This window comes from Rhamphochromis sp. 'chilingali' (assembly GCF_963969265.1).
Source record: "Rhamphochromis sp. 'chilingali' genome assembly, chromosome: 4".
NCBI lineage: Eukaryota > Metazoa > Chordata > Actinopteri > Cichliformes > Cichlidae > Rhamphochromis > Rhamphochromis sp. 'chilingali'.
Genome location: NC_137948.1, coordinates 12,199,990 through 12,226,085, shown reverse-complemented (window position 1 = coordinate 12,226,085; position 26,096 = coordinate 12,199,990). Strand labels below are relative to the sequence as shown.

Below are 26,096 nucleotides of genomic sequence, written 5' to 3'. Positions count from 1 at the left end.
GATAGGAGCTCAGGTTTCTGAGTCCTGTCCTTGTAAAAACACTACCATCACTCTTGCTTCTCTGTCACAAATCACCCTGAGATTCATCTCCAAACACTCCACCCTGTGCACACTCCATTCTTCAACTTTCTTGTACAAAGATATAAAAAAATGATAAAGATCGATCATTTAAATCCATAAAAGAAATAGAAATCTTTAAAACTAATAATAAACAAATACAAATTATTAGAAGCCACAACTTAAAACCAAAGAATTGAACTAATGATATATTAGATGCAGGCTGATCATCGTGTATATTTGTGTGCTTGATTCAGTTCTCTCACATGTAGCCTTTCACTTACTTTACACACTTTGATTCTTTTCGCACTCTCAGAGATCTACTGCGTGGACTCAGTCTTAAATATTAATGAAATGGTATTTCGTTTATGTGTTTGCAGTAGAGAGCGCATGAATTATTCACAGAGGAAGAGGCGAGTCTGGATCCCGCTACGTCTACTGGAAGAAGCTACAGTCACGTGACCACAAACGTCAACAACGAAATGGCAGCCTCCTGTTTTGTAAATTAACACAAGGTCCGAGCTGGTTAAAAGAGCGCTTCGATTTTAAATCTGAGTGTCGCATTTTCAAGGCGAAACCACCGGGTGTGTATTCAGCACTTCACTGGCTGCATGCGGGGGGCTACTTTACCGTTTTATGGTCGCTAGCTGCGGATTGAAATGCTAGCGTTTTGTTTCAAGGCGACTCAGCGCGAGTACAGAAGGCTGTGGACTGTTTTCAAAACGAGGAAAACGACCAGTCCGCCCACGCCTGTAGTATTGTCTGTCACGAAAGCTGCGAGAAAAGCGCTTCCTTTCAGCTGTAAAGCTGGATAATTAGCTAGCAACTTTCCTAATATTCCACCGGTGTGTTACCACACCCACATGTAAATCCATCGCCGATACTCGGAATGAATTAGTTATTTGTGTGTTCTGTTTGGCCTTTTCAAGGAAAAAAAGTGATGCCTTAATGGAAACAAAAGTCGGCTACAGACTCTGCGTTTGTCTGTTTTATTACTTTTTAAAAACACACTCAGATACAATAATTGGATTTTATTGAGAAAATTAACTAGCTAGTGGTTCAGATACTGAATGCAGCTGATTCATTTCATGTCAACTTGTAAACAACAACCGCACGCTGAGCTTCTAGCCAATAGGAGACCTCATCGATGTACAATACTGCTACCTGATTGGTCGGTTTGTGGATTCTTTTTACACAGCCTCACACTCACTGTGGAGAGTGATGGGGGAATCCACTGCTGTAGGTGATTATTGTGGTACAAAGGGTCACACAAATGCCACCTCAACCCAGTCAGCTTATTCTTTTAATATTTAACTCTGACTTCAGTAACAGTTGCTTATTCAGCATACTGCAGCAGAATAAAGGTCCAGGTGTGGCCTGTGACTTTGAGCTCCACGTGAATAGTTTGGTAGGTTGTCGTCAGTCTGTTCAGTTTCAGTCATCTGAATTCAACATGCCATCCGAAAAGTCAGGTAATCTCTAAAGAACCACATCTGTGTTTTGGAATTGTACCAGACTATCTGATTACCTATTGAGTACTGGTGTATCAGTGTTTTTGGACACTGATCTGTGCTTTGACAAGAAACTAGAGCCTATCTTATGATGCATTTTGAGATTGCTTTTTTTTTAAACTATGTATGTTTAGATTTTTTATTTTTTTTTATTTTAATGTTTTTCTTGACTTCTTTCAAACATATCTCCTTTGCCATTCAGAAAAGGCTATGTCTCCAAAGATAACTGGAGAGCTGCTCAGGCAGCTCCGTCAGGCAATGAAGAACTGTAAATACTTCTCTGAGCCTATACAAGCCTACATAATCCCATCTGGAGATGCACATCAGGTAAATCAAATCACATTTACTACAATAAATATCTTTACACAACCCGTTAGCAAGACGCATGGAAAATCTCTCAGCTGCTCCTCTTACTTCTGTCCCTTCTCTAATTTCCCTTCTCACTGTGAACTCAATTCACTTCTTAATTCACTTTAATTTACTTCTCATGGTCTTGTCTGACCTTTGCAACTGATTGTAGCCCTTTGCTCATTACACTTCCCTAACCCTGCCCTTTTCTTCATGCACATGACTAGCAGCGATGGTGGCAATTAAAATGTTTGTTGGGTGGATGGCCACTTCACAGTGATTGTTAATGAAGCTGATTTCTCCCGTGTCCCTGTGACTTTCAGAGTGAATACATTGCACCGTGTGACTGCAGACGTGAATTCATCTCTGGATTCGACGGCTCTGCAGGTTTGTATTGCTTGTGCATGATTCCCATTGCACACTCAAGTGTAGGTATAATCAAACATTTTCACTGCAAAAAAATCTGGAACATTTGATAACTCAGAATGATATTTGATATCTCTCGTTCAGACTCGTTTGTTAAGGGTAAAGCAGAACAAAAAACACCAGTGCACCTAGTTTCATGTTGAAAAGTAGTTTTCTTTCCCATTAAAGGCTGTGAACTTTCAAGAAAGGTGTTGTTGTTTTTTTGTTTTTTGTTTTTTTTAAACGTAAGAAAACACTGTGGAAATCTGGCCTTTTGCCCTGACATAACCACAGTTTTACACGAGACAAGAAGAATTCACTCTTTCTCAGGCTGCTTGTTCACTGCTGTCATTTCAGAGGTATAAACCTTATATGTTGCTTCAGAGAAATGAATAGATATGCTTTTTGTACAAATAAAGCCAAGTAGCCAAAAGAAAGTGCTGAACAAAATTTCTTCCATACTTTGCCATTCAGGCACAGCCATCGTTACAGAGCAGCATGCTGCAATGTGGACTGATGGCCGATACTTCCTGCAAGCCAACCAGCAGATGGACAACAACTGGACCCTGATGAAGATGGGTAATGTCCACCTTGGTGTTTCAGTGATGAAAAAATCTCTCTGTTACATAAAGTACAAACACCAACGGATCTTTTTTCTTCTCATTTAAAAAGTTAAATTTAACTACATGCGCTTTTAAAGTTTGAGGCTCTCTAATGGAGCAGCTGCACAGGCACAACATGGACATTTAGATCTATCACAGCATGAGTAATAAGGCTTGAGTCACAGCTAGACAATAAGTCAGAATGTTTATTTATTCTAAGACTGGAAAAAGTGTCCCAAACTTGAGTTTAGACACTATTTGTGTCCGCACCGAGTGTAGACACTCATACATTTTAGTATTCCATCTTCCACATTGGTATGAGTCATTTATATTATACATTCACATGTCTTGAAGGTGTCATAAACTGATTTTAATAATCATATACAGGGCTGAAGGAGACGCCCTCACAGGAAGACTGGCTGATCAGTGTTCTTCCTGAAAACTCAAAAGTGGGAGTAGATCCTTGGATCATTGCTGCTGGTAAGCTACAGTATCATATTCATGTTAGTTCAGTGAATTAGCATTGCAAGCTTTACTTGGAAAACCACTCATGCTGCAGTGAGGCAACCGAGGCTAAAGGAAATATTCCAGTATGCAACAAGAGTGCATGATTTGAACATTTCTAGCTCATCTTATTAGATTTTAACTTGCACAAAAAAAATGGAGGAATTCGTAAGCTCTCAGACAAATACACTTGCATTGTGTTGTAGAGTAGAGGCAGCCTGCAGCGTCTCCACTTCAGACCCACAAATCACCCTAAATAAATAAAAATTCAGTTAGGATCTGTATAATCAGAAGAATATTGTTTACAATCGATGGCCATTTCTTTTTAACTTCAAATTTATATCAATAGCACAGTATAGAAGAGCACACATGGTTGACAACAGATAAGACATCATCTAATACCCACATGGAGATAAATAAAGTTATCTGAATTGTCAAAAACCGAATGAAAGGACAAATTTGGGTGGATGTGGGTTGCCATGCAGCTTGCAATAACTGTAAGTAGGTTAATACGACTTAATCAGCATGAGCTTCATGAGATTAGCTGGTTGGACTTTGAAACTATGCGTGCTGGCTGATATTACTGCAGAGTGTGACTCTGTTGTCCATATGAAGTAACACTATGGTTTTTTTTTATTTGGTATTTGTGCTTGTTAAGAAATCTCATATTGTGTTTCAGACCAATGGAAGAACATGTTCAAGGCTCTGTCCAGTGCTGGCCACTCGTTGGTAGCAGTGCAGGATAACCTTATCGATGCCGTCTGGCCGGATCGACCAGAAAGACCCAGCACACAACTCCGTAGCCTGGGATTAGACTTCACTGGTCAGTGCAATTAAATAGCATTAAAACCATTTTACATGTAGCCTCTTTTTATTTTTAATAGTAGCTTATTAAGTGTTCGTCTGTTTTTTTAAATTAAAAAAATGGTGTAATACTTTTAGAAATCCACATAATCTAGACACAGTTTAATGGCCTTTTTAATTACGTTTCCATTCTTGAGTAACTAGATGTATAGGCATTGTATGAAACAAACTTGTGTCTTTGTGTGTTATTTATGCTTTGTGTAGGTATTTCCTGGCAAGACAAGATCACAACGCTGCGAGCCAAGATGTCAGAGAGGAAGATCACCTGGTTTGTTGCAACAGCACTGGATGAGATTGCGTGTACGGTTCAGTTTTCCTATCCTGCTCCTGAGTGCAGTTCAGTTAAGCTCTTCAATGTGCATGATTTAAATATTACTGTTCGGTACATGATAACAAGCAGAGGACACATGTGCGAGTGTCCCTTTAGATCGGTGAACGCTGAGATCCTTGAATCTAGATTCAAGGATCTCAGCGTTCACCGTGCTTTATTTGCTCTTGATTCTGATTGTCCTGTTTATTAGATGAAGACTTATTTTGATTGTCAGCAGGTAACATTTAGGGCTGGATGGCTTCAACCAGCAGATTATAGTTGTAGATTATAGAGATCAAACCTGTAAGGATGAATGACAGTTCAATAATAGCACTGATATTTTACACCACCCACTTCATACTGGCTCATTGTTTCATGAGAATTAAAGTATTCATTGCTATGTGATGCATCATAATAGAAGGAAGAATAGGGTATTTCTTTTTTTTCTTTTGTTTGTTTAATTTTTTTAATCTGTCATCTTATCGTTTTGTTTTCTCAGGGCTTTTCAACCTTCGCGGGGCAGACATTGAGTACAACCCAGTTTTCTTTGCATATACCATTGTGGGAATGAATACAATAAGGTGACGTCCAGTATGATGCATCAGTGATTATGAATTTGGACAAACAGTGCTTTACTGTAAAACTTAGACAGTAGTTTGTATAATTTGAGAGATGTCAGAATAACTGAAGTGCATTTTCATTGTGTTTAGTGCAATCACATCTGTTAGTGCTAATGAAAGATAATTGTATGCAACCAGATTGTATACTATATGTATTGCGATATGTACACCGTATGTATTTAGTAGCTAGTTAAGGGCACATCCAGATTACACCTCCCAAAGCCAGAGGAACAGGGTTTCCTCCTGTGTTAACCATTTCACTTTTTCACTCAGCAACCCTTTCCTCTCTGCAGGTTTTTTGTGGACCTCAAGCGTCTTTCTGACCCTGCAATGAGAGAGCATCTGCAGCTGGACTCCCCTAGCAAACCTGAGCTCAGTATCCAGACATTTCCGTATGAGTCGGTCTACACTGAGCTCCAGGCCATCTGTGCTGCACTTGGCCCAAAGGACAAAGTGTGGATTTGTGATAAAGCCAGTTGTGCTCTCACACAGGTCATCCCTAAGGTGAGAGAAATGATTAATCAAGAGGGAAATCATTACTTGAGTCACTGCTAAATTTGTAAGTTTGCTCCCTTATGAAGAAGTGAACGTGCTGTAATTCATGTGGTAGTTTCATTTGAACAGGAAGAGACAGAATATCGACTGCAAATCCAAAACAAACACGTTACATAAAAGTTATAAACTGATTTTCATATCAGAGAGTGAAATAAGTATTCAATCCTCAAGCAGAACATGACGTAGTCCTTGGTGGAGAAATCCTTGTTGCCAAGCACTGAAGTAAGACATCCTTGCCAACCACCCATGAGGCAAGGTCTTACATGGAGCTGCAGACAAAGGGTGGTTGAAGGTCATTTTGTATCCGGTTGTTCAGTGATGACGCGACGAATCCTACTTCCGGGTCTAAAGTAGTCTGCGTTTAATATGGCTTTTGTGTTGTTAACATGTTTAATGTTATGTATTTTCTTCTATTTGATCTCAAAAAGCTCCTAAAACAGTCAGTGATCCCTGTTGTCCTCCCTCGGCTTTTATTACCACTAATCATTTATTTAAGCTCAGTCTTTAAAACCTTAGGATGTAACTACAGCCCAGCCTATGCAGCAGTATATGAATGACTAACCTCGTATTGTGGATGGATTATCTCAGTTGTTCTCCTGGCTGAAGTTTGGTCCTTTTACAGCATCCTGCCATGCGATTACATTTGTTCCTGACCACCGAGAACACCGAGGACAGAGACTTATAAGATTACAGACATTTAAGTGTCTGGTAGAAATACTCATTTTCTCACCTGCATTAGCAAGTAAAACTTGAAAAATATATTGTAACTTTAGCAAAACTAACAACTCTTAATATGTAACATGAATCTGCTCTACCCGATGTGAAACTGGTTCATTACATTTATAAAAATACAGCAAAATACAATAAATATTTCTCATTTAGTATGAATATATTTAAAAAAATAGTAAAAGAGCTGCATGTTTAATGTTTTCTCCTGATGTTTTTTTTTTTTTTTTGGGGGGGGGGGGTAAAGACTCACCGATCTCCAATTCCCTACACTCCACTCTGCCTCGGCAAAGCTGTGAAAAATGCCACAGAGATTCAAGGCATGAAAATGGCACATGTAAGAATCACTGACCCCTGAAATATGTAGTGTAAAACATATTAGTGTGTCTAATATTTTTATAAACTGTGTGTTTGTGCTTTTGCCAACAGATCAAAGATGCAGTGGCACTTTGTGAACTCTTTGCTTGGTTGGAAAAGGAGGTATCGTATTTTTTTTGTTTTGTTTTTTTAATCTTATTTTCATGCATGCATCTCTGGAATTTTCAATTCTGGCTTCAATTCAATTGAATTCAGTTCATATAGCACCTAATCACAACAGTTGCCTTGTACTGTAAGGGAAAGACCCTCTATACACATTTTCACTTACTCCAGGAAACACACGTTTCATTTTTTTTCACTGTGAGTGTAGGAATGCTATGGTCACATGACATTTTGTCATGAGCTTTAACGTCTTCCTTGTTGTCTCCTTGTTGAGTTTCACATGCGTTGGTTTTTTTACAGATTCCAAACGGCAACGTGACTGAGATATCTGCTGCTGATAAGGCAGAAGAATTACGTAGGTGTGTTTTGTTTTGCTTTTTTGTTTAACATAACGTTGATCAAGCTCATCCAGTTTAGCTTCAACAGCTTCCTTCTTGGAAAGGATGTCTTTAAAAGATGCTGGTGCAGTTCCAATCTGCATCCTCCCTCATGTGCAACTGAAAGGGTTTTTAATTAAATGGTAAGGTAAAAATAGAGCACATAGCCGTCTTTACCAGAAACGGGAACCTCTGTCTGCCATCACATGGATGGATTAAGATCACTTATTGTCACTTGTCTGAAACTGGGCCGATTATGTTTTAATTATAAGCAAGCGTTTACAACTGTATTTCTAAAATGCATTCACTTCTCTAAGCTCTTTTCTTTATGGAAAACTAAAATATAATCACAATACGAAGCCCCTTTCAAAACAAGACAAGTCGTGTATAAATATACATATATGATGCAAAACAGGTGCACCTTCATTGAATGTCGTTAGTGAACCTGTACTGATGCAAACTTACGGTGCAAACAAAATCACACAAAAATGTGAAGGTGTGCACTGTGGCACGCTGAAAAGAAGCAGGAAGCAGAGTTTCTGTTAGATGTTTACTGTGAGCTCATCACTTCCGTGGCTGGTCCGTCACTTTGTCTCCTAAAACTTAAGTTTCTTGTGTTCTGTGACGGTTTTGTTTATTTGTTTTGTGAGCCTTTTCTTTTGCTTTTTATTTCTGTTGTTTTGTGTACTTTTTTTTTTTTTTTTTTTTTTTAGCATTTTTTCTATCTGTTACGATTTACTTACGTTTCAGTGTGCTTGAATTCTCTCGGTCACTGTGCGACCTTGATAATAGTTTTTTTTTGGGGGGGTTTGTTTTTTCCTTTAAACCCACTCAGATGTAAGGCTATTTGGTTTGAAGCCCCTTGTGTAAACTTGCAGAGTAAAAGTGTGCAGAGCACAGAATGGTCACAGCTCCCTCTACTGGACATAGGAAGAAAACAAAGTGCTGAAGTTCTGGTATTAATCTTAACCTGGTATTAAGCTTTTGCAATATTTTTATCCCTCTGGGGTAAAAAGGTGAAAGTGTCATATGTCATTTAAAAAAAATACTTTTTTAAAAACTAATAAATGGCACATTTGCCTTTTCTATAGTAAGCAAAAATAGTGCAAATATGGGAAACAAACTCCCACCAGGTGCTAGCAGGAAGTGCTGGAAGCAGGCGGAGAAGTTGTTATTGATTAAAATGTAGCTGTTTGCTGTATAACAACAAACCCCGATCATCTCAATCACATTAAAAAGAAGAAATTTGTCTGTTACCACTTAACTGGTAATTAAGAACTATTGCATGTGGCTACCTTTTGAAACCAAAGCTGTCATCAAGAAACAGTTGCATCTCGGAAAAATAACAGAAAAAAATAATAATTGGTTTTCTTTTTTAATTTAAAATGTCTGTGAAGGTTCTCAGTCATCCAGGTCATCGTAGTCAAAGGAGCTTGCACAGAAAAGCGTCTGGACTTCTTTAAGTTGCTTGAAGACGTTTCACCTCTCATCCGAGAAGCTTCTTCAGTTCTAAGGTCAAATGGTGGAGAGTCCCAGATATAAACCTAGTGGGAGTATCCCCCCACAGAGGGACAAAAGGACCCCCTGATGATCCTCTAATCACCTGAGCCAAGGTGTGAAACTGGGCGTGGGTCCCAATCAGCCAGAGTTTCGGGTGTGTTCATTGTGAAACCTGGCCCCACCTTATCATGCGAATTCCTGAGGTCAGATGGCCCAGGATGTGAGTGGGCGTTAAGGCGTCTGGGAAGGGATCTCAAAACTGGATTATAGATGGCAGAGAGTTGGTGTCGTAAACCCCCGCCTCTGTTCAAAGATGGTCGCTCACAGTGGACATAGATGGCTTCTTTCACACCTCTTTCAAACCATCTGTCCTCTCTGTCCAAAATGTGAACATTGGCATCCTCGAAAGAGTGTCCTTTATCGTTAAGATGCAGATGGACTGCTGAGTCTTGTCCTGTGGAGGTGGCTCTTCTGTGTTGTGCCATGCGCTTGTGAAGTGGCTGTTTGGTCTCTCCAATGTAAATATTTAAAATATTTCTCATGGTATAATTATGGCTGTCATTAATGCTTACCATTTTCTTGCACTTTTTTCAGTCAGCAGAAAGATTTTGTGGGTCTCAGCTTCCCAACAATTTCCAGTGTTGGTCCACATGGAGCGATCATACATTACAGGTTAGTTTGCAAATAAAAACTGTATTTGTGTCATTTTTGTTAATTCATAGTTTTAGCTTGTATCTGTGATTTCATGTTTTTGCTTGTAGACCACTGCCTGAGACCAACAGGACCCTCACCGTAAATGAAGTTTATCTCATCGACTCTGGAGCTCAATACGTGTAAGTAAGGTTGTTTTTAAATGCTGCAGAGCAGATGTCTTTAGGATAATCAGTTACCTCTTTACGTCTTTTGCAGTGATGGAACAACAGACGTCACACGTACCATGCACTTCGGGACACCATCTGCTTTTGAGAAGGTAAGTTTGTGCGATTGCTCAGAATATTTCCTGCCACCGGTTAATTTAATTGAATTACACTTAGGTTGACTCAGTACTGTTTATTTACAAAGACTATTATATGTATCTTTGTAATATGTGTGCTATTTTCCTCATAGGAATGCTTTACCTACGTACTGAAGGGACACATAGCTGTCAGCGCTGCCATTTTCCCCAATGGAACAAAAGGTGCAGCACTCGGCTCTGTCGTTAAGACTATGCTGATGTTGTTTTCAGTACACGGATGTTAAAAATGACGATTTTACACCAAAATAGCTAACAAAGTTCCAGATGACTCACGGTGATTAGTACTTGTTCTGTCTATTCAGGAATACAAATGTTTTATTTCTACAAGATAAACATTTTGTCGCTCATAACACGGGCATCTTTTTGGCCAATCAAGCTTGTTTACTTACAATCTTGAACTGTGTCTTACGCCAAAGGAAGAACAATCGTGTTATGATTATATCGCGTAAAAAGCCGGAAGCTGTCACCCTGCCAGGGGACATGGAAGTTTGAAATTATTACCATAGGTGCATCTACTAGTAGGCTAAGAGTTACCACTGGCTGCCACCAGTATTTTATGATCATACACTCAGTATTTTAACATGCACAAGCAGAGAAGTAAAAGACCTTTGACATTTTGATCTAAACCTCTATTCCTTTACCAGGCCACCTGTTGGATTCGTTTGCCCGTGCAGCCCTGTGGGAGTCTGGGCTGGACTACCTCCATGGTACAGGTCACGGGGTGGGCTGTTTCCTCAACGTTCACGAGGGGCCTTGCGGCATCAGCTACAAAACCTTCGCAGATGAACCGCTGGAGGCCGGCATGATTGTCAGCGATGGTATGATCTACTGTATAATGGATCATAAAATGAAGAATCTGTTGCATTTGCAGTGTTTACAGAGCAGCTGTTCGATTAATAAATGTCCAGTTATTCAGAGAAACCCCAGCAGCAAATTCAGGAAAGAGCTAAAACAATAAATACCGTGAGTACACTGGAAATGAAACAAAGTCAATAATTAATTGACTTTTTCCATTAACCTTCTATTTTTTTCTGTGATATAATACAGTCAAAAACTGCTACATCATTGTATCTCCTCTGGAGATATCTGCTTATCCAAGTAGTGTACAAGTCAAAAGAGGAACCTGTAGTTTTTCCAGAGATTGAAAGAAAATCTTATAAAAATATCCAAATTTAACCTCCTAAGTACCCGAACTCTTTCATGGCATGCATTTTTTTCTTTCTCTTTGCTATTTGGGCTGATTGGGATGAATGTAAAAACAAAGAATTACGTGTTTGTTTGTTTTTTAAAAAAAACTGACTTTTGTTTCTGAGAAAAAACGGATCCACATATCAGGACATTCACTTTTTGATAGATTAGTGGAAGTCTAATGTCCTCGTAAGTGGATATCAGGCACTTGTAGAGCAAAATGTAGTATTTTAGTCTAGAAAACCCAAAATGTGATGTCCACATGTGTGGACGCCACGTCCTAGGAGGATAAGTCTACCAAAGCTCAGCTGGCTATAATTTGTGTGTTTGTGTGTGTTATTTCTTTGTAGAACCTGGATACTATGAAGATGGATCTTTTGGCATTCGTCTGGAAAATGTGGTCCTCGTTGTACCAGCTAAGCCCAAAGTACGTGTTAAAACGGGTCAAATGAATGTTCAGAAATGCAGTAGATCAAACATACGACTTTCTTTTTTTACACATTCTCTAAATATCTATGAGTCGTTATAACCATTAAGATGTTCTTTACTTTTAATTATTTGTATCAAAATAATGAGATGAATTAATGATGTTTTTGTTTTTCTGTCTGTATGTGCAGTACAACTACAGAAACAGGGGTAGTCTGACATTTGAGCCTCTCACTCTGGTTCCCATCCAAGTGAAAATGATGAATACAGAGCTTCTCACTCAGAAGGAGGTAAGGTTTTAGTACTCGGATAAAAAGAAAAATCTGTATATGTATACTCGGAGTAGGGTTGTTCGATATAACGATATATTTTTTACGCAATCGTTTGTTTCGTGGTGTCGCAAAATGAACTGTTTACTCTTTCTCTTACATTGAATATAACCACACTACAGACAGACAAGCGTTTGTTTTTATGCGTTGTCGTTAGCAACCACCGTGTGTCCGCTTGTTCCACATAAACCTTTCACAATAAAGCTCAAGATCCTGTTGAGACTTTTCAAAATAAACTGAATCACGTGAAAGATGCAGAGTGTTTACGGATGGGAAGCAAAAAAGAGCTGCCAGGTGCTAAAAAATAAACCTTAGACTCAAACGTTAGAACAGGCTTTTCCCCGCAGCACGCCATGTAATAAATACTCACAAAAAAAAATGGCGGCTGTTACAACTTATGTCTAAAAATGTATCGTTTCATGCATCGGTTAAAACACTCGACTCCAGATACACGACGTCCAGCTGGAAACACTTAACGCAAGTCGAGCTGCCCGAGATTCACAGAATTTACAGAAAATGTTACATTTTTGTGATTTATATCGTTATCGGACGATAGATGTCTTAATATCGGGATATGAGATTTTGGTCATATCGCACAGCCCTAACTTGGAGTTTATCACAGTTATACATGTGGTAAAAACTTCAAATTCTGCACATCCAGTATTATCAGCTTTTTATTCTGTGCAGTGAAAATGAACATTCTCAGCTTGCAATGTTATTGAAATCCTGTATTACATTATGCCGTGTATATGTGGTTTGACTCTTGGCTCTCCTCTCCTGCAGCGGGACTGGGTGAATGAGTACCACAGGAAGTGTCGGGAGGTGGTTGGAGCAGAGTTGGAGAGGCAGGGTAGGCAGGAGGCATTAGAGTGGCTGATCAGAGAGACCCAGCTGATCATCTGAGGACCATGATCATTTTGCCCAGGATTACTGTTGATTGCTCTGCAGTGATAAACGTTTGTATTTTCTCATGTTTCTCCATGTCTCGCACCCAGCTTCTTTTGTAAAGCACATTACATCAGCAGTTTTATTAAAGATCTGTCAAAAGCAAGAAGCACTTTTATATCCTTACTGTTTTGTGAGGGGAAATAACTTCTGATGAACTATTAGCATATATTGAGTGTTCATGAAACATGGAATACATTATTCAGACTCTTTTAGAGCAAAAGAAATCTACAGTAGTAGTAGTTCTGAGTAGTGTATCACAGACTACTGAATCTAGGTTGTACAACTGATGTAGTGCCCTTCACATCTTGGTGAGAAGTTTTCATACACATAGCTGGAGGTGTCAAACTTCAAACCTTTCAGACTGAGTCAAGTGCCTCTAGCTAATCTTGTTAGAACTGTTTCCCACCCTCTAAAGCTGCATGTAAAATATTGGAGTGTCCAGGACGACACCACTTTTAGGATCACTGGCGAACTCTTGAAACGAGTGAGACAATGAGAGCACCTGTTGCTCCTCTGGTACGCCAATGGCTTTATTGGCTCCCTCCTCATCTTCATCCTTCCCTCCTACGGGCAGTGGGTTACTGTAGATGTAATAGATCCGGGAGTTATCCTTTGGTGCCTCTGGTTTCCTGAAGAAGGTGAGAGGGTTGATGAAACTCGTCGATCTCTTCACTGCTTTGACTGCCACGGGATCCTCCAGCTCGCCTCGGGTCACTGCGCTCTCGTATAATTGTGCTCTTTTTGACTGCCTGTTGAACAAAGCAGTAGTAATTACACTGACATGTAACTTTACTTTGGATTACCTGGTCACTCTTTAAGATTATCAGTTTTAATTTAAACAAATACACAATTTCATTCAGCTGTTACCTCAATTAAACTAGGAGTTGCACATATCTATAAACATGCTTTAGTCCATTAGGCTCACCTGGAACGGTTGTAGCAGACGGTAATGCAGTACAAGCCAGTGATGGAAAGTATACAAAAGGCCAAAGTGATGATCACAAAGTTAAACACTTTGATATCTGGGTGGCAGAAAGCAAAGGGAAAAACGGTTAAACTTTATGATAAGAGTTCTGAGAAATTAACAGAAGAACATTACGTACCAAACAGGCCGGAGCTCATGTTCTCGTCTTGCTGCTCCAAAGCTGCGGTCCCGTTCAGGTGGAGGTTCACTGCCGTCGGCACTCTGTCTTGTGCGGATTCACTCATGTTGCTGCCACTGACATCCAAAACAAGGACTCGAGGCTGGGCTGTAAAACTCTTTTCATTGGTTTATTGAAAAAAAAACTCTGCCCATGTGACTGCAACAGCTTGAGTGAGTCTTTGTGGAGACCCCCCCTTCTTTGTCAGCCCTTGAGCTGGAGACCCCCCTCTTCTGCCTCTCTGCTACTCTCCCTGTTTACTGCTCATTATTCTGTTCAGGTTTCTGGGGGACACTGAGGGGAGGGAGATGCTGATCCCTTTATACTGTTTGTAATAAGCTCTGGGTGATGACCCAGAACCAGTGAGCTTGATTCAAGCTTCCACCACTGAAAGAGGAAGCAACGCAATTAAGCAAATGAAGTAATTTTTTATTGTGCAGTGCAGTGAAAGCATGGTCATTTATAGCAGAATATATATATATATAGCTCTTTTGTGGAAGGATGATTATTATACAAAAGGTGCTTTACAGTTTTTACTAAATAAAATTGCAAGTGTTTCAAATTGCATTTTGTTATCTATTTAGCTTGAATTTGTAAGCATTTAGACATAAAAAGTCAAAGAAATAGTGGCAAAGTTCTGAGAGTCCTTCCTTACCTTCAAAAGTCAAAGATAATCCTTTTTTCTAATATAAAGAGAGGAAATAGCTGACTTTTTCCTCTCTCTATCGCTCTCTCTCAATAATTAGCAAATTAGAAATTCCATCTTACTTTTAATTAAATCTGTAAAGATATGTTCACATCATAGACTGTACGTAAAAGATGCATGGCGCCACCCACTGGTTGTTAAAAGTTAAACAAGTGTTTTTCCTGTTACCATGTCTGCTTTTTGAAAGCAGGCACCATAAGCATGGGGCAGAAACGGAGGAGCGTTGCACATTCAATGGTTAAAGAACATTTAGTGCTTCTGAGGTATAGGTACAAACTCTAATGAGTTCTAGTGTTACACAGAAATGGTTAACCCAAAAGTAGACAATCAAGAGGTGGCAAATTAGATAGGTATTTTATCTGAATGCGGATGGTGGTGAGAAGCTCAGGCTGCGATGGGACGGTAATAGTCAAGGATGCCCCATGCAGTGGAGTGAGGAAGGTCAAAGGAGGAGTGGAACTGCAAAGAGGGGAGCACAGAGGTGAATATAGCTTGGAAAGGTGGTCGGCACAGAGTTGGGTATCTTTAGAGGCTTGATGACTGTGATCCTGTGCTGCTGTGGTACTTTTGATCAGGCTCAGGGCTCCAGTCCTGCAGTCAAGCAAAGAGTATGACAGAGCAGCACTAGGAGTGGCAAAAGGACCCGAGTGACCTAAAGTGGATCATAAATGAGAAGTGAAATTAGGCGACATTTCAGACAAAATCCAAAATTCGGGACACTGATTTCCTTACCTTTTGTCTGTTATATTTTCACTCCTGGCTTTGCGTGTTTCGAGGACGGTAGTACAGTACAACACAACACTCCAATTAGACTAAAATCAGTTTCCACAAACTGTCAGGATCCACGGCAGAGTGCTTCCAAAGTGTTTTCAGAGCCAAAGCCAGCAAAAACGCAACAAAGACAGCATTCTTCTTTCTTCTTATGCTTCACTTCACCGTGCAGTGCCATGGGAGACATCATGCAATTAGCTGAGGATCCAATTAAAAGGGGTTTTGTTTCTCTTTGATGAGACGATCTGCCACACGAAGTGAACTTTTTGAGAATTTGAATGATCTTTCTAGAAATCTTTATGCATATTAGTTCTTAGAAAATATAATAACTTGCTATATCGAATTAAACAAGAAATTATTGGAAAAATAGTGGATAGCTTGCACTGTCAAATAAGGACTTCATGAAAACACTGCTGTCCTAACAAATTCATTAGATAGTTGTGTTTTAGGGTCCAGGGCAGCATGAGATCTCACTTGTAGCGTTTGGTAGTTCTTAAAAAACAAAAAACAAAAAACTGCTTCCACGACTGGCTAAACACGAACTCTCGCAGTGATCGTCTTCTCCAGCAGGTGTCAGACCTCGCCTGTCTGTTTGTACTTCAGCCTGCAGTCACATTACTTATTGAGACTGGCCCTGGCAGTTGAGGGTTGAGTGACAGCTGGGGTCTTTATATTCCAAGTCAGTGCACAGTAAAGAAAAACAAAGCCAGACTTTGTTTAACTGATTAGGAAGTATGCCATGACACAGAGGCTCAAATATGTGTTTACTAGCCTCCTAAACTCCTTTTTAAGTCTGTTTAATGTTCACATCCATTTTTTTCATTTTCCAGGGTTAAACTGTTTTGATTTAAGGGGCATGTGGGTGGCATTTAGTTGGTAAGGTTTATTTGAGCAAGGCAGTTTTCAGCTAACTCTGTTTGTGGTGACTATCATGGGAATAAGGCCCGAATACACCAACTAAATATTTCCCACTTTTACCCAGAACAACCATATTAACACTGTGGAGGAAACTCTTAGGAATAACTACCGGTACCAAAATAACTTTAATGCTTTTCTTTCATTGTACTAAGGTTGTATTAAAGATATGTATTTGTCTTGTAATTATATCATATACCTCTTACGTGTAGATTTCTATTTGGTAGCAATGTATGACCCCCCAAAAACTTAATATATAATTTATTTTTAGATCTAATGGGTGCTGTTCATGTTGTTTAAAGCCTTTCACGAGAAATGTTTATATGCATTACATTAATTTTGACTAACTAAAGCAAATTCGGAAATTGGATATCGCCAAATGTCTGTGTAACGTTATGTGTGTTTATGTATGTATGTATCTATTGCTAACCTTTGGGTAGCTATGTGAAAAATACATTTCCATTTGTTAAAGGATGCTTTCATACTTTCTTCATGCTTTCTTGCTCTTATAAACAGGAGACGTTTCAACAAATTCATCTTTTGTTAGCATTTGCAAAAAAGGGCTAACATTACTAATGAAATAATCTGTGTATCACAGTCGAGCAAAATCCAGGCACTTTGATGATAGCATGATCCTGATGAGTTTGTGTGCTTGGTTTGACTTGGAGTGCTGGAAAAGCCTCCTGAGTTATTAAAGATTAATGCTCAGTCAACAAAGAGAGACGTGAATCATCTGGTTTTGTTTTGCACTTTATTAAACTGATTTCCGATTAAAATAGTCTCATTTAAACTCTTGGCTTGTTGTCCTTAGAGATGTGTGAGGGAAAAAAAATAATCACTTACAGGGTACTCAGAAAGTACATCCTCTGTCAAGGCCACTGCCCTATTTTGTACTTTGAGGAAAGTGATCCAGATCTACATAAAATTTTCATGGGTTCTCCCCTCGTTCATGCTTCACCTCTGGTAAGTTTTTGCATAATCAGACGGACAGCGAGAAAGACAAACTTAATAGCACTCAACTCTATCCCAGAGTTACTCTTTACATGTAATGTTTCTTTAAAACAACTCAAAAATATTTTATATTGCCTATATATAACATTTTTAACTAGGACATTACCTTTGAAAACGCACAACAAAAACACAGTTAGCTTGATTAAACATGAATCACAAGACAGTAACCTAATCATGAATATAACGTAAAGCAAAGGTGATTAAAATCATTCAAATAAATGCAAAAAAAGAAAGAAAGAAAAAAAGATTCTGATACAAATAAACGCCCACGTCTCATTCAGCAAAAACTGTTTTACAAGCATGCACGGAGTTGTGTTTCCTGAATGCATTATTCCACCCATTTCATTTTATAAGGCACTCGTGTTAATATGCTGCCTTGACACTCATGGCCTTTGCCACATCAGCTGGATCAACGGTAAGTGATGGCCTTTAGACTAGACAGACATTAAGCGCGATAGAGGGCATATGTCTGAAAGGATGAGTGGATAAAAAACGTAATGTCACTGTTAATGCTTTCTCCCAAGTTCACAGTCGATCCACAACCACCACCTCATTTATCACTGCAGCACACTGTTCAGTTTCTACATCAGAAAGTTTACTCCCCCACGCTTAAAGTTCCCTTATCATTAGCTGACTTTTTGGCATTTCTAACCCCGGCAGCTTACAGAGACGGAGCAGGTGAGATTTTGACCTTCCTGCTGAATGTCTTGTAGTTATTAGGCTCGCTGGCTTGTACCCAACATCCTCATCAAGTTGCTTATTCCCTTTACTCATTTCCTCTCCTCCATTTCTTTTTCTCCCCCCTGTGCACTGGTTATCTTCTGTTTGCTCCAGAATGAGAGTTCCTTTTTAAACTTATTGATTGCCAAAAATTATATTATATTTTGGCTGAACGTATGTTATTAAGGCCCAGGATGACTGTAAAAATGCTTTTATGTTGTGGAACCATTGAGGTTAACATTTTAAACAGAGGGACAGAGTTTCATATTTTTCTTTGACTCATTAAATTCATCCAAGTCAATCAATCATCTCTCCTATAATCTTTGTCAAACTCTCCCCGCTCTTTTTGGTGAATTCCTGACCATCCCTCATCACCCAGCCTCACTCCTCCTCACCCCTCCTCACCCGTGCTCACCCACTGTGCTCCTCTGCCTCCTCCCCCTCAGTATTTATACAGAGGTTGGTGGGGAATTACCGTTCTAGCCTGATCCATTTTTTGGATGTGGTTCAGCGGGAAGGTCCTGACTTGATTTATTACACTTGTCAGTTAAATTTCTGGAGGTGCACTTTAATGCACAGAGGCTGAATAATGTATGCTGGTTGTGTTTTGATATCTCTGATAATAATCAGTGGTCATGCCACTGTGTATGATGACTTCTGTACATGGTGAAAGACTCACCGCTTAAAATTCTTTGTAAAATGGATCATCATTTAGGAGAGGAAACGTTCTGTGTCGTGTAGTTTTGGCTAAAGTGCACCATATGCATACAGTAAAATTGCATTAAAAATATATGGCTCATAGCGTCAAAAGCATACATTGGTTTATGAAATGTCTTTATTTATACGCTAACAAGCAGAAAAGAATCGTCCCTGTGATGGAAATCTAAGTAGAGCTGAATCTGCAATAATTCAAAAACTGTTGAAAATGCAATAATTCATTCATGTATATATTTTTTAGCTAATATTTTTATATTTAATTCTTTTGGTTTTATAGAATAAGCAGCCAAAAAAGAATCACACGGTTTTGGAAAATCTTAAAATTATAAGTGATTTAGTGTCAAATATGATCGATACAGTGGTTAGTAGTTAATAACTTTAAATACTGACCTAATGTAAGTTTTACAAGAGCATACATTTTTTAGATGTTTTAATGAAGACATGTATGTGTGTTTATTATTTCAGTCTGAGCTGTTTTTGTTCAGGTCGATTTGATTTACAATTTATGAATCCAGTCAATTAGCATCAGAACTGTTTCCCATGAAGTCCTGGGTCATACTTTAGTGTCTACGATGAAAGAATGAACTGAAATAATCTGCTGCCTAATACTGACGCTCATTTTTGATAATTCCCCCCAAAAAAAACACAACAGCAATGCTGTCAGATGTTTTTACTGTTCTGTGAAGAGGGTTGAAAGTTGAATTTGAGCCCAAATTTGTTATTGTGATAGCCGCTTGGGGCATGAAGCAATAACCTGTTTTGACTGTGAGGAAAATAAAGACAACCTGACCCAATCAAACCTAATCTTACAACACATGTTAGATTCATACTAATGTAAAAGACTGGAGACTGAATTTTAAATGTGTGATTTAAAGATGCCTGCTGTCATCACTGTTTTGTCCAATTAAAGCTGAATACAGGATATCGTGGCCCTCAGTGGATGTCTATGAAAGTGACCAAGTAGTGTCACAGAGAGGCTCATGAATTGTGCATGAGTCATAAAACTACATACACACTATTTCCTTGACCTTGTCTGCCCTTTGACCCCCTACTGCACTGCGCAGGAAATGTGCTTTGAGTTCAACAAAGTTCCGTTTGTTTGCAAATAGCTAACAAAGACAGTAGTGGACTGAAGAATAAGAAGCACAGGCTTTTTGTAATGATGAATACCAAAAAGAAAAACATATGTAATAGAAAGTATTAATAATCTCTAAGTTTCACAATCTCCATGCTTAAAGACCTCAAGATTTACAACAGAGATTTACTCGCCATCATTTATTTTCTCTTTTATATAAAACAAGATTTGGCCATAAAACCGTATGTAATCTCTTAATATCTAACAATATCATGCAAGGGCTCCACAAATCTCCACTTTAATTCAGGGATCTGTTGCTCTCAAGTCTGCATGGCTCCTGGTGCGGTCAAAGGTTTGATGATCACGCAGTAACTCAGGCGAGGCTACAGCTTGTGCCAGCAAGAGCATGAGAATGAGCAAAAGAACCTGTCACCAGATAAGAAATGATATGTGTCTGCACATTTCTCATTATGTAAAAGTGTGTTTTCAATCAAAATGTAATCAAACAAAATCAACAGTGAAGAAATAATTAGTTTACATACAAGTTTTTTTTAATGTTTTTCTGTAACAGGTTTTATATTTGACTATAAAGACAGTTTTTTATACGAGTCTTAAGGTGTTCCTGTGCACACAGGTGTCTTTACTTACTTTGTCTAATGAGATATAAGCCAGGTGTAGAGATGCAGGTTTTGTGGTACAGATTCTTACCATTTCAAAAGAGAGAAATAAATTCCTCTACGGTAAATTTCTGCAGCTTCATAATTTTGCTTCTCAGAAACACAAGACAAAGAGAAGAGAAACGAGTGAGAACTCGGGGAAAGTACAGAAATAGTTTCTTGATATGTTGGCTGGCTTAAGTAAATAAAGACTCCTGTGGTCAGATTTGCAAAGAATGTGAGGGGAAAATATGTTTCCCATTCTGTCCAAAGTGTTGTAATCCAGAAGACAAATGAAAACACCTGTGCGCACCATGTGTTTTAGCTTTATACAAAATTAGCACACAGCAGCCGCTCATTAATCGCTTGTTCAGAAAACAAGCTTCGATCAACTCACTGTAAGCCGTCTGATTTCTTACAAAATGTTACACATCTTGCAAAAATTGCTTATTCGGCATTGTTTGTTGGATTACAACATTCTTATACTTATGACTTATGATACTAATACCTTGGCTTCATGTACCTGCTGTGTCCAAGTGCAAGGCCAGTACCAGTTTTGATTTAGTATTCTGATTTCCTCACTGTGGGGAAGACACTAAGAAACATTCTTTTATTTTTAAGGCAGCATCAGGCTTCACTTAAACACTGCTTTTTAAACGTTGTAAAACAAAATGTAACAAATTAAAACATCCAAGAATATAAATTTACTGAACTGGCATATGTTATTAAAATAATACATGTGCACACGACAAATATTAAAAAACAACAACCTAAAAACATGAAAAATAAAAAGACGTATGAACTGTATATTAGTGACCTTGTTCATTTGCACTTATTCCATTTGCAGCTATTTAAGGTTGGGCTAGTGTCTCCTTCCTTGCTCTGTGCACCCACCTCCTGAAATAAAGTAAGATTATATGTGGAGAAGGCCTACACACAGGGTGGCTGTGGCTCAGGTGGTAGAGCAGATCAGCTCCTGATCGGAAGGTTGGTGGTTCGATCCTAGGCTTCCCCAGTCTGCATGTCATATCTTGCCTTGGGCAAGATGCTAACCCTAAATTGCCCTCCGATGCGTTCATCGGACTGTGAATGTAGATTAGTTTGCACTTGTTTAGAAGTGCTTTCATGAACGGGTGAGTGAGGCATGTTGTATACAGCACTTTGAGTACTCCGGGAGAGTAGAAAAGCGCTATATGAGAATCAGTCCATTTACACTTTAGAACACGGTGAGTTTTTATCATGTAGGTTCACAGCAGGCAATTGAGAGAGAGTCCAGAAAATGCATAATCATCAGAGCTTGACCACGTTTTACTATAAGAACTAAAAACTTCTGCAAACATACAAAGAAAACCTGCTGTCATCATGCAGTTTCCTCCATGCTGTGTTACTTCTCCTGGTGTCAGCTGGCACATTGACAACAATGTTTCAATATGAACGCCAGTCTAACTTTTTATGGCTCTATCAGGCTAATATCAGATATCGCAGATATTGGACTGATGCAACCAAGTAACCGAGAATAGTTTCTGTAGTTTTATACGAGGTCTTTGAAAAAAAAAAATCCAATGGGAGTACCACCGAACAACCATTTGCATTTCACTTCTATCACTCAAATCAGGAACTATCACCAAGCCAAGCTCATAATTCAGCATTACTGAGATGGACAGTCCATCTCCCACGGCTCATTACTTAGTCTCATCCCACTTCAATACACTGTTGGCTGGACACCAGGAGCCTGTTGTATCTCTGAGAATATCCAGCGCTAATCATTTGCTTGCCAGGAGTAAATACAGTTTGGCAAATGGACTTTGGAGACTGTTTGGAAACTGCCAGACACTTTTTGTGTTGTTTTTTGAATTCTCTGAACGGATCTATTACGGATCAGCAAAAAGCCTGGATATCCAGCAACAGGATGGAATTTAGTGTGTAAATATGAGAAGAAATTTGTTTCAATTTAGTTCAAAGATTGAATGAATTTAAGTATTTGTCACAAAGGGGAAGGAAAGGTCTGCTAATGTTTGTAAAGCACTGCTTCTGGGAGGTACGGCAAGAGGAGAGGATAGATAATAAAAGCAGGCGTTTGTTTCAAGGTCGTAGAAGAGCAAATCACAACTGAATTATAGAGATTTACTGATTCGTGTAACATGAGAATAAGTGACACAGATCCATCAAACCCATCGTTTCTATTTACTGTAATATCTGTCTAATCAATCATAACTGAAAAGCAGGGCGGGGATTTATTTTTAGTATATTTTAGTCATATGGTCTGCCACCATATTGTGCCATTTGTGTTAATTTAGTCACATATTAAGTTTAGAGAAAGGAAAAAGTTCCCATGAACTCTTGTTCTCCCTCTGCCTGTATCGCACAGTGGGATAAAAAAGGGATTGCAAAACTGCACATGAGTTTGCAATATAAATATCCTGTCAAGTTTAACAGACTGAGGTAAAACATGACGAGGGGGAGTTCGTCATTTACTAAATCATCATTTTTAACTGAGTGGCAAATATAAAGTTATTCAAAATCTTTTTAAAAAATGGGGGAAAATGCATTTTTAAAAAAGTGAACATAAAAAAGAAGAAGAAGAATATGTACCACAGTTACAGTTTGTGTGTGAATGATTTAGTTTAGTTGGCTTGTTAAAACTAGAAAAAGGTATTATTTCATTTACTGCCCATGTTGGCTGAGGAAGTTCTGCATTTGATCCAGCTGAGCTAAATATCAGTATCGGAAACCCTTATTCAGCCTACATCTAAGTTCTACTCTAAATAAAATATCATATTTGAAGCAAAAGACTTGTCATTATAATGAGTTTACCTTGATGACCAAAGTGCTTGTGGGGTCTTTTACAGCTTACCCAGTGTGCAGTGTAGTTTCATCCTTAATGTGGGTATGTCTATTAGCGATCCGAGCATCCAGTCACTCACTTGTGTGTAGGCTCTGCAGGGTCTCACTGAGTCAATCCTCTTATCTGAAAAAACCCATCAGACATCTATTTATCTTTGTATGTGTGACAAAGCAGTGAGGGAGTGTAGTTTAACTGCTACTCCCAAAGCCGCTGTTGGCCTAAAGCAGCCTGATCTAGAGTGGCTGCAGAGGCCAGAGAGCCATCCCATGGAGCAGAGAATGGGAAGGCAACAACAGTAGACAAATATTTAACAACTTTAGATTCTAACATGTTAGAGTAATATGTAAGCACTTCACAAAAGGAGATGTGGCAAGCGTGACAAAGGATACTACTTTTTCCTGCTTGTGATATTTCTCTTTACATTTTTCCGAGGTTTCCCAAAATGTTTGTCTCAGACTTAAACATCTTCTTGGGCGTGGCACATCTAATGTCGGTGTTATCTGTTCTGAATGATTTCTCGATGAGATAACTTTTGGAAACATATTGGAAAATGTGTGGTGTTCTTGTCACCCGATGAAGTAACAATCTAAATAACATCGTACATTTAAGTTAACAAAACATTTATTATGAATGCGGAGAAAGATGAATGAGCGGTGCACTCCAAGAGAGAATATGCTGTCGGCTGAATCTCGCAGCTGACCTTTCAGCAACCTGTTTAACGTCTAAAGAAACAACGGCCATGTGAAGTTAAATAAAACATGGACCAAAGTGAGAGGAGTTAGACTAAAGTTGGAGCAGGCATATTAGTTGTATGTGAAACCTGCTGTGAGGACAATTAAAGTGTGGCCAGAGGGGACAGACGCAGTGCTCCAGGACAGATTTAAAAACACAGACTGGAATATGTTCACCCACACAGACCTGGACCAGTACGCCTCATCTGTACTGGATTACATCTCCAAAACCACAGACAGTGTCACCACCCAGAAACGGATCACCATGTACCCCAACCAGAAGCCAGATGAACCGGGATGTTCGTCTCCTCCTGAAGGCCCGCAACACTGCCTTTAGGTCAGGAGATGCACACGCCTACAGTACAGCCAGGGCTAATCTAAAGAAGGGCATCAAAAAAGCCAAACACCATTACAAAAAGAAGGTAGAAGAACACTTCTCCAACTCCAACCCCCGACGCATGTGGCAAGGACTCCAGACCATCACAGACTACAGGACCACCAAACCCTCCCCCGCATCCTCTGATGTCTCCTTCCTCAACGAGCTCAACAACTTTTATGCTCGTTTTGAGCGAGGGAACCCCACAACCACAACCAAAGCAGACATGACGCCAGACCACCAACCTATGACTCTCTCCCCCACCGATGTAGGAGCGGTGCTGAGCAGGATCAATGTCCACAAGGCTGCAGGCCCTGATGGCATCCCCGGGCGTGTTCTCAGAGCGTGTTCTGGGGAGCTTGCAGGAGTGCTCACAGACATATTCAATCTGTCCTTGGCCCACGCTGTGGTACCGGCCTGCTTCAAATCCACCTCCATCGTCCCGATACCCAAAAACTCCAACCCATCTTGCCTCAATGATTACCGCCCAGTAGCACTCACCCCCATCATCACTAAGTGCTTAGAGCGACTGGTCCTAGCACACTTCAAATCCTGTCTCCCCCCCACCCTGGACCCCCACCAATTCGCATACCGCCGGAACAGGAGCACAGAGGATGCAGTCTCCATCACACTGCACTCTGTCCTCTCACACCTGGACAACAACAACACCTACGCCAGAATGCTGTTTATAGACTTCAGTTCAGCATTCAATACAATCCACCCCTCACAACTCATCAGGAAACTGACAGACCTGGGTATCAGTTCCCTCATCCGCAAATGGTTACTGGACTTCCTGACCAACCGCCCCCAACATGTCCGGCTGGATAACCGCTGCTCATCTACCATCACAATGAACACCGGTGTACCACAAGGCTGTGTGATGAGCCCTTTCCTCTACTCCCTCTTCACCCACGACTGCAGACCTGCTGATGGTTCCAACACCATCATTAAGTTTGCAGATGACACCACGGTGATTGGCCTCATCAGTGACAACGATGAGGCCGCCTACAGGGAGGAGGTGGATCGTCTGGCTGAGTGGTGCGACAGAAACAACCTGCTGCTTAACACCGAGAAGACCAAGGAGCTCATCGTGGACTACAGGAGGAATGCTGACCCACATCCACCCATCCACATTAAGGGGACGGCTGTGGAGCGTGTGAGCAGCTTCAAGTTCCTGGGAGTCCACATCTCCGAGGATCTCACCTGGACGACCAACTGCTCCAAGCTGGTCAAGAAGGCTCACCAGCGCCTCTTCTTCTTGAGGACTCTGAGGAAGAACCACCTGTCCTCAGACATCCTGGTGAACTTCTATCGCTGCACCATCGAGAGCATCCTGACCAACTGTATAACAGTCTGGTACGGGAACTGCTCTGCCTCGGACCGGAAGGCGTTGCAGAGGGTCGTGAAAACTGCCCAGCGCATCGCCGGAGCACCACTTCCTGCCATAAAAGACATCTACAGGAAGCGGTGTCTGAAAAGGGCTGGGAAAATCATCAAAGACCCCAGTCACCCATCACATGGACTCTTCACCCTCCTGCCCTCTGGGAGGCGCCACAGGAGCCTCCGGACTAAGACCACCAGGTACCGGAACAGCTTCTTCCCCACAGCTGTCAGACTCCTGAACTCTGCCTCCTGACATCTGACCCACGTTAAACTCATGGACTGA

General features: G+C 40.0%; 2 protein-coding genes across 3 annotated transcripts; one reads left to right on the top strand and one right to left on the bottom strand.

Moving 5' to 3' along the window:
• The first annotated feature begins 511 nt into the window (after positions 1 to 511).
• On the top strand, positions 512 to 12,871 carry xpnpep1 (X-prolyl aminopeptidase (aminopeptidase P) 1, soluble). Of its 2 annotated transcripts, XM_080881494.1 has the most exons (20): positions 512 to 641; positions 1,771 to 1,895; positions 2,240 to 2,303; positions 2,796 to 2,900; positions 3,311 to 3,403; positions 4,107 to 4,250; positions 4,496 to 4,591; positions 5,101 to 5,182; positions 5,515 to 5,725; positions 6,750 to 6,839; positions 6,932 to 6,982; positions 7,283 to 7,341; positions 9,454 to 9,531; positions 9,621 to 9,692; positions 9,769 to 9,829; positions 9,967 to 10,036; positions 10,519 to 10,692; positions 11,413 to 11,489; positions 11,680 to 11,778; positions 12,601 to 12,871. In XM_080881494.1, the coding sequence occupies exons 2-20, from the start codon at positions 1,779 to 1,781 to the stop codon at positions 12,718 to 12,720; spliced, it is 1,863 nt and encodes a 620-aa protein (XP_080737620.1). In that variant the 5' UTR covers positions 512 to 641; positions 1,771 to 1,778; the 3' UTR covers positions 12,721 to 12,871. The 2 variants fall into 2 exon arrangements, with proteins under 2 accessions (XP_080737620.1, XP_080737621.1); XM_080881495.1 differs by lacking the exon at positions 6,750 to 6,839.
• A 129-nt stretch (positions 12,872 to 13,000) lies between these two features.
• Positions 13,001 to 16,834, bottom strand: LOC308396299 (uncharacterized protein). Its single transcript, XM_080881497.1, has 3 exons — positions 13,869 to 16,834; positions 13,691 to 13,787; positions 13,001 to 13,514 (listed from the first exon to the last, which is right to left on the bottom strand). The coding sequence occupies exons 1-3, from the start codon at positions 13,972 to 13,974 to the stop codon at positions 13,175 to 13,177; spliced, it is 543 nt and encodes a 180-aa protein (XP_080737623.1). The 5' UTR covers positions 13,975 to 16,834; the 3' UTR covers positions 13,001 to 13,174.
• Positions 16,835 to 26,096: the final 9,262 nt, after the last annotated feature.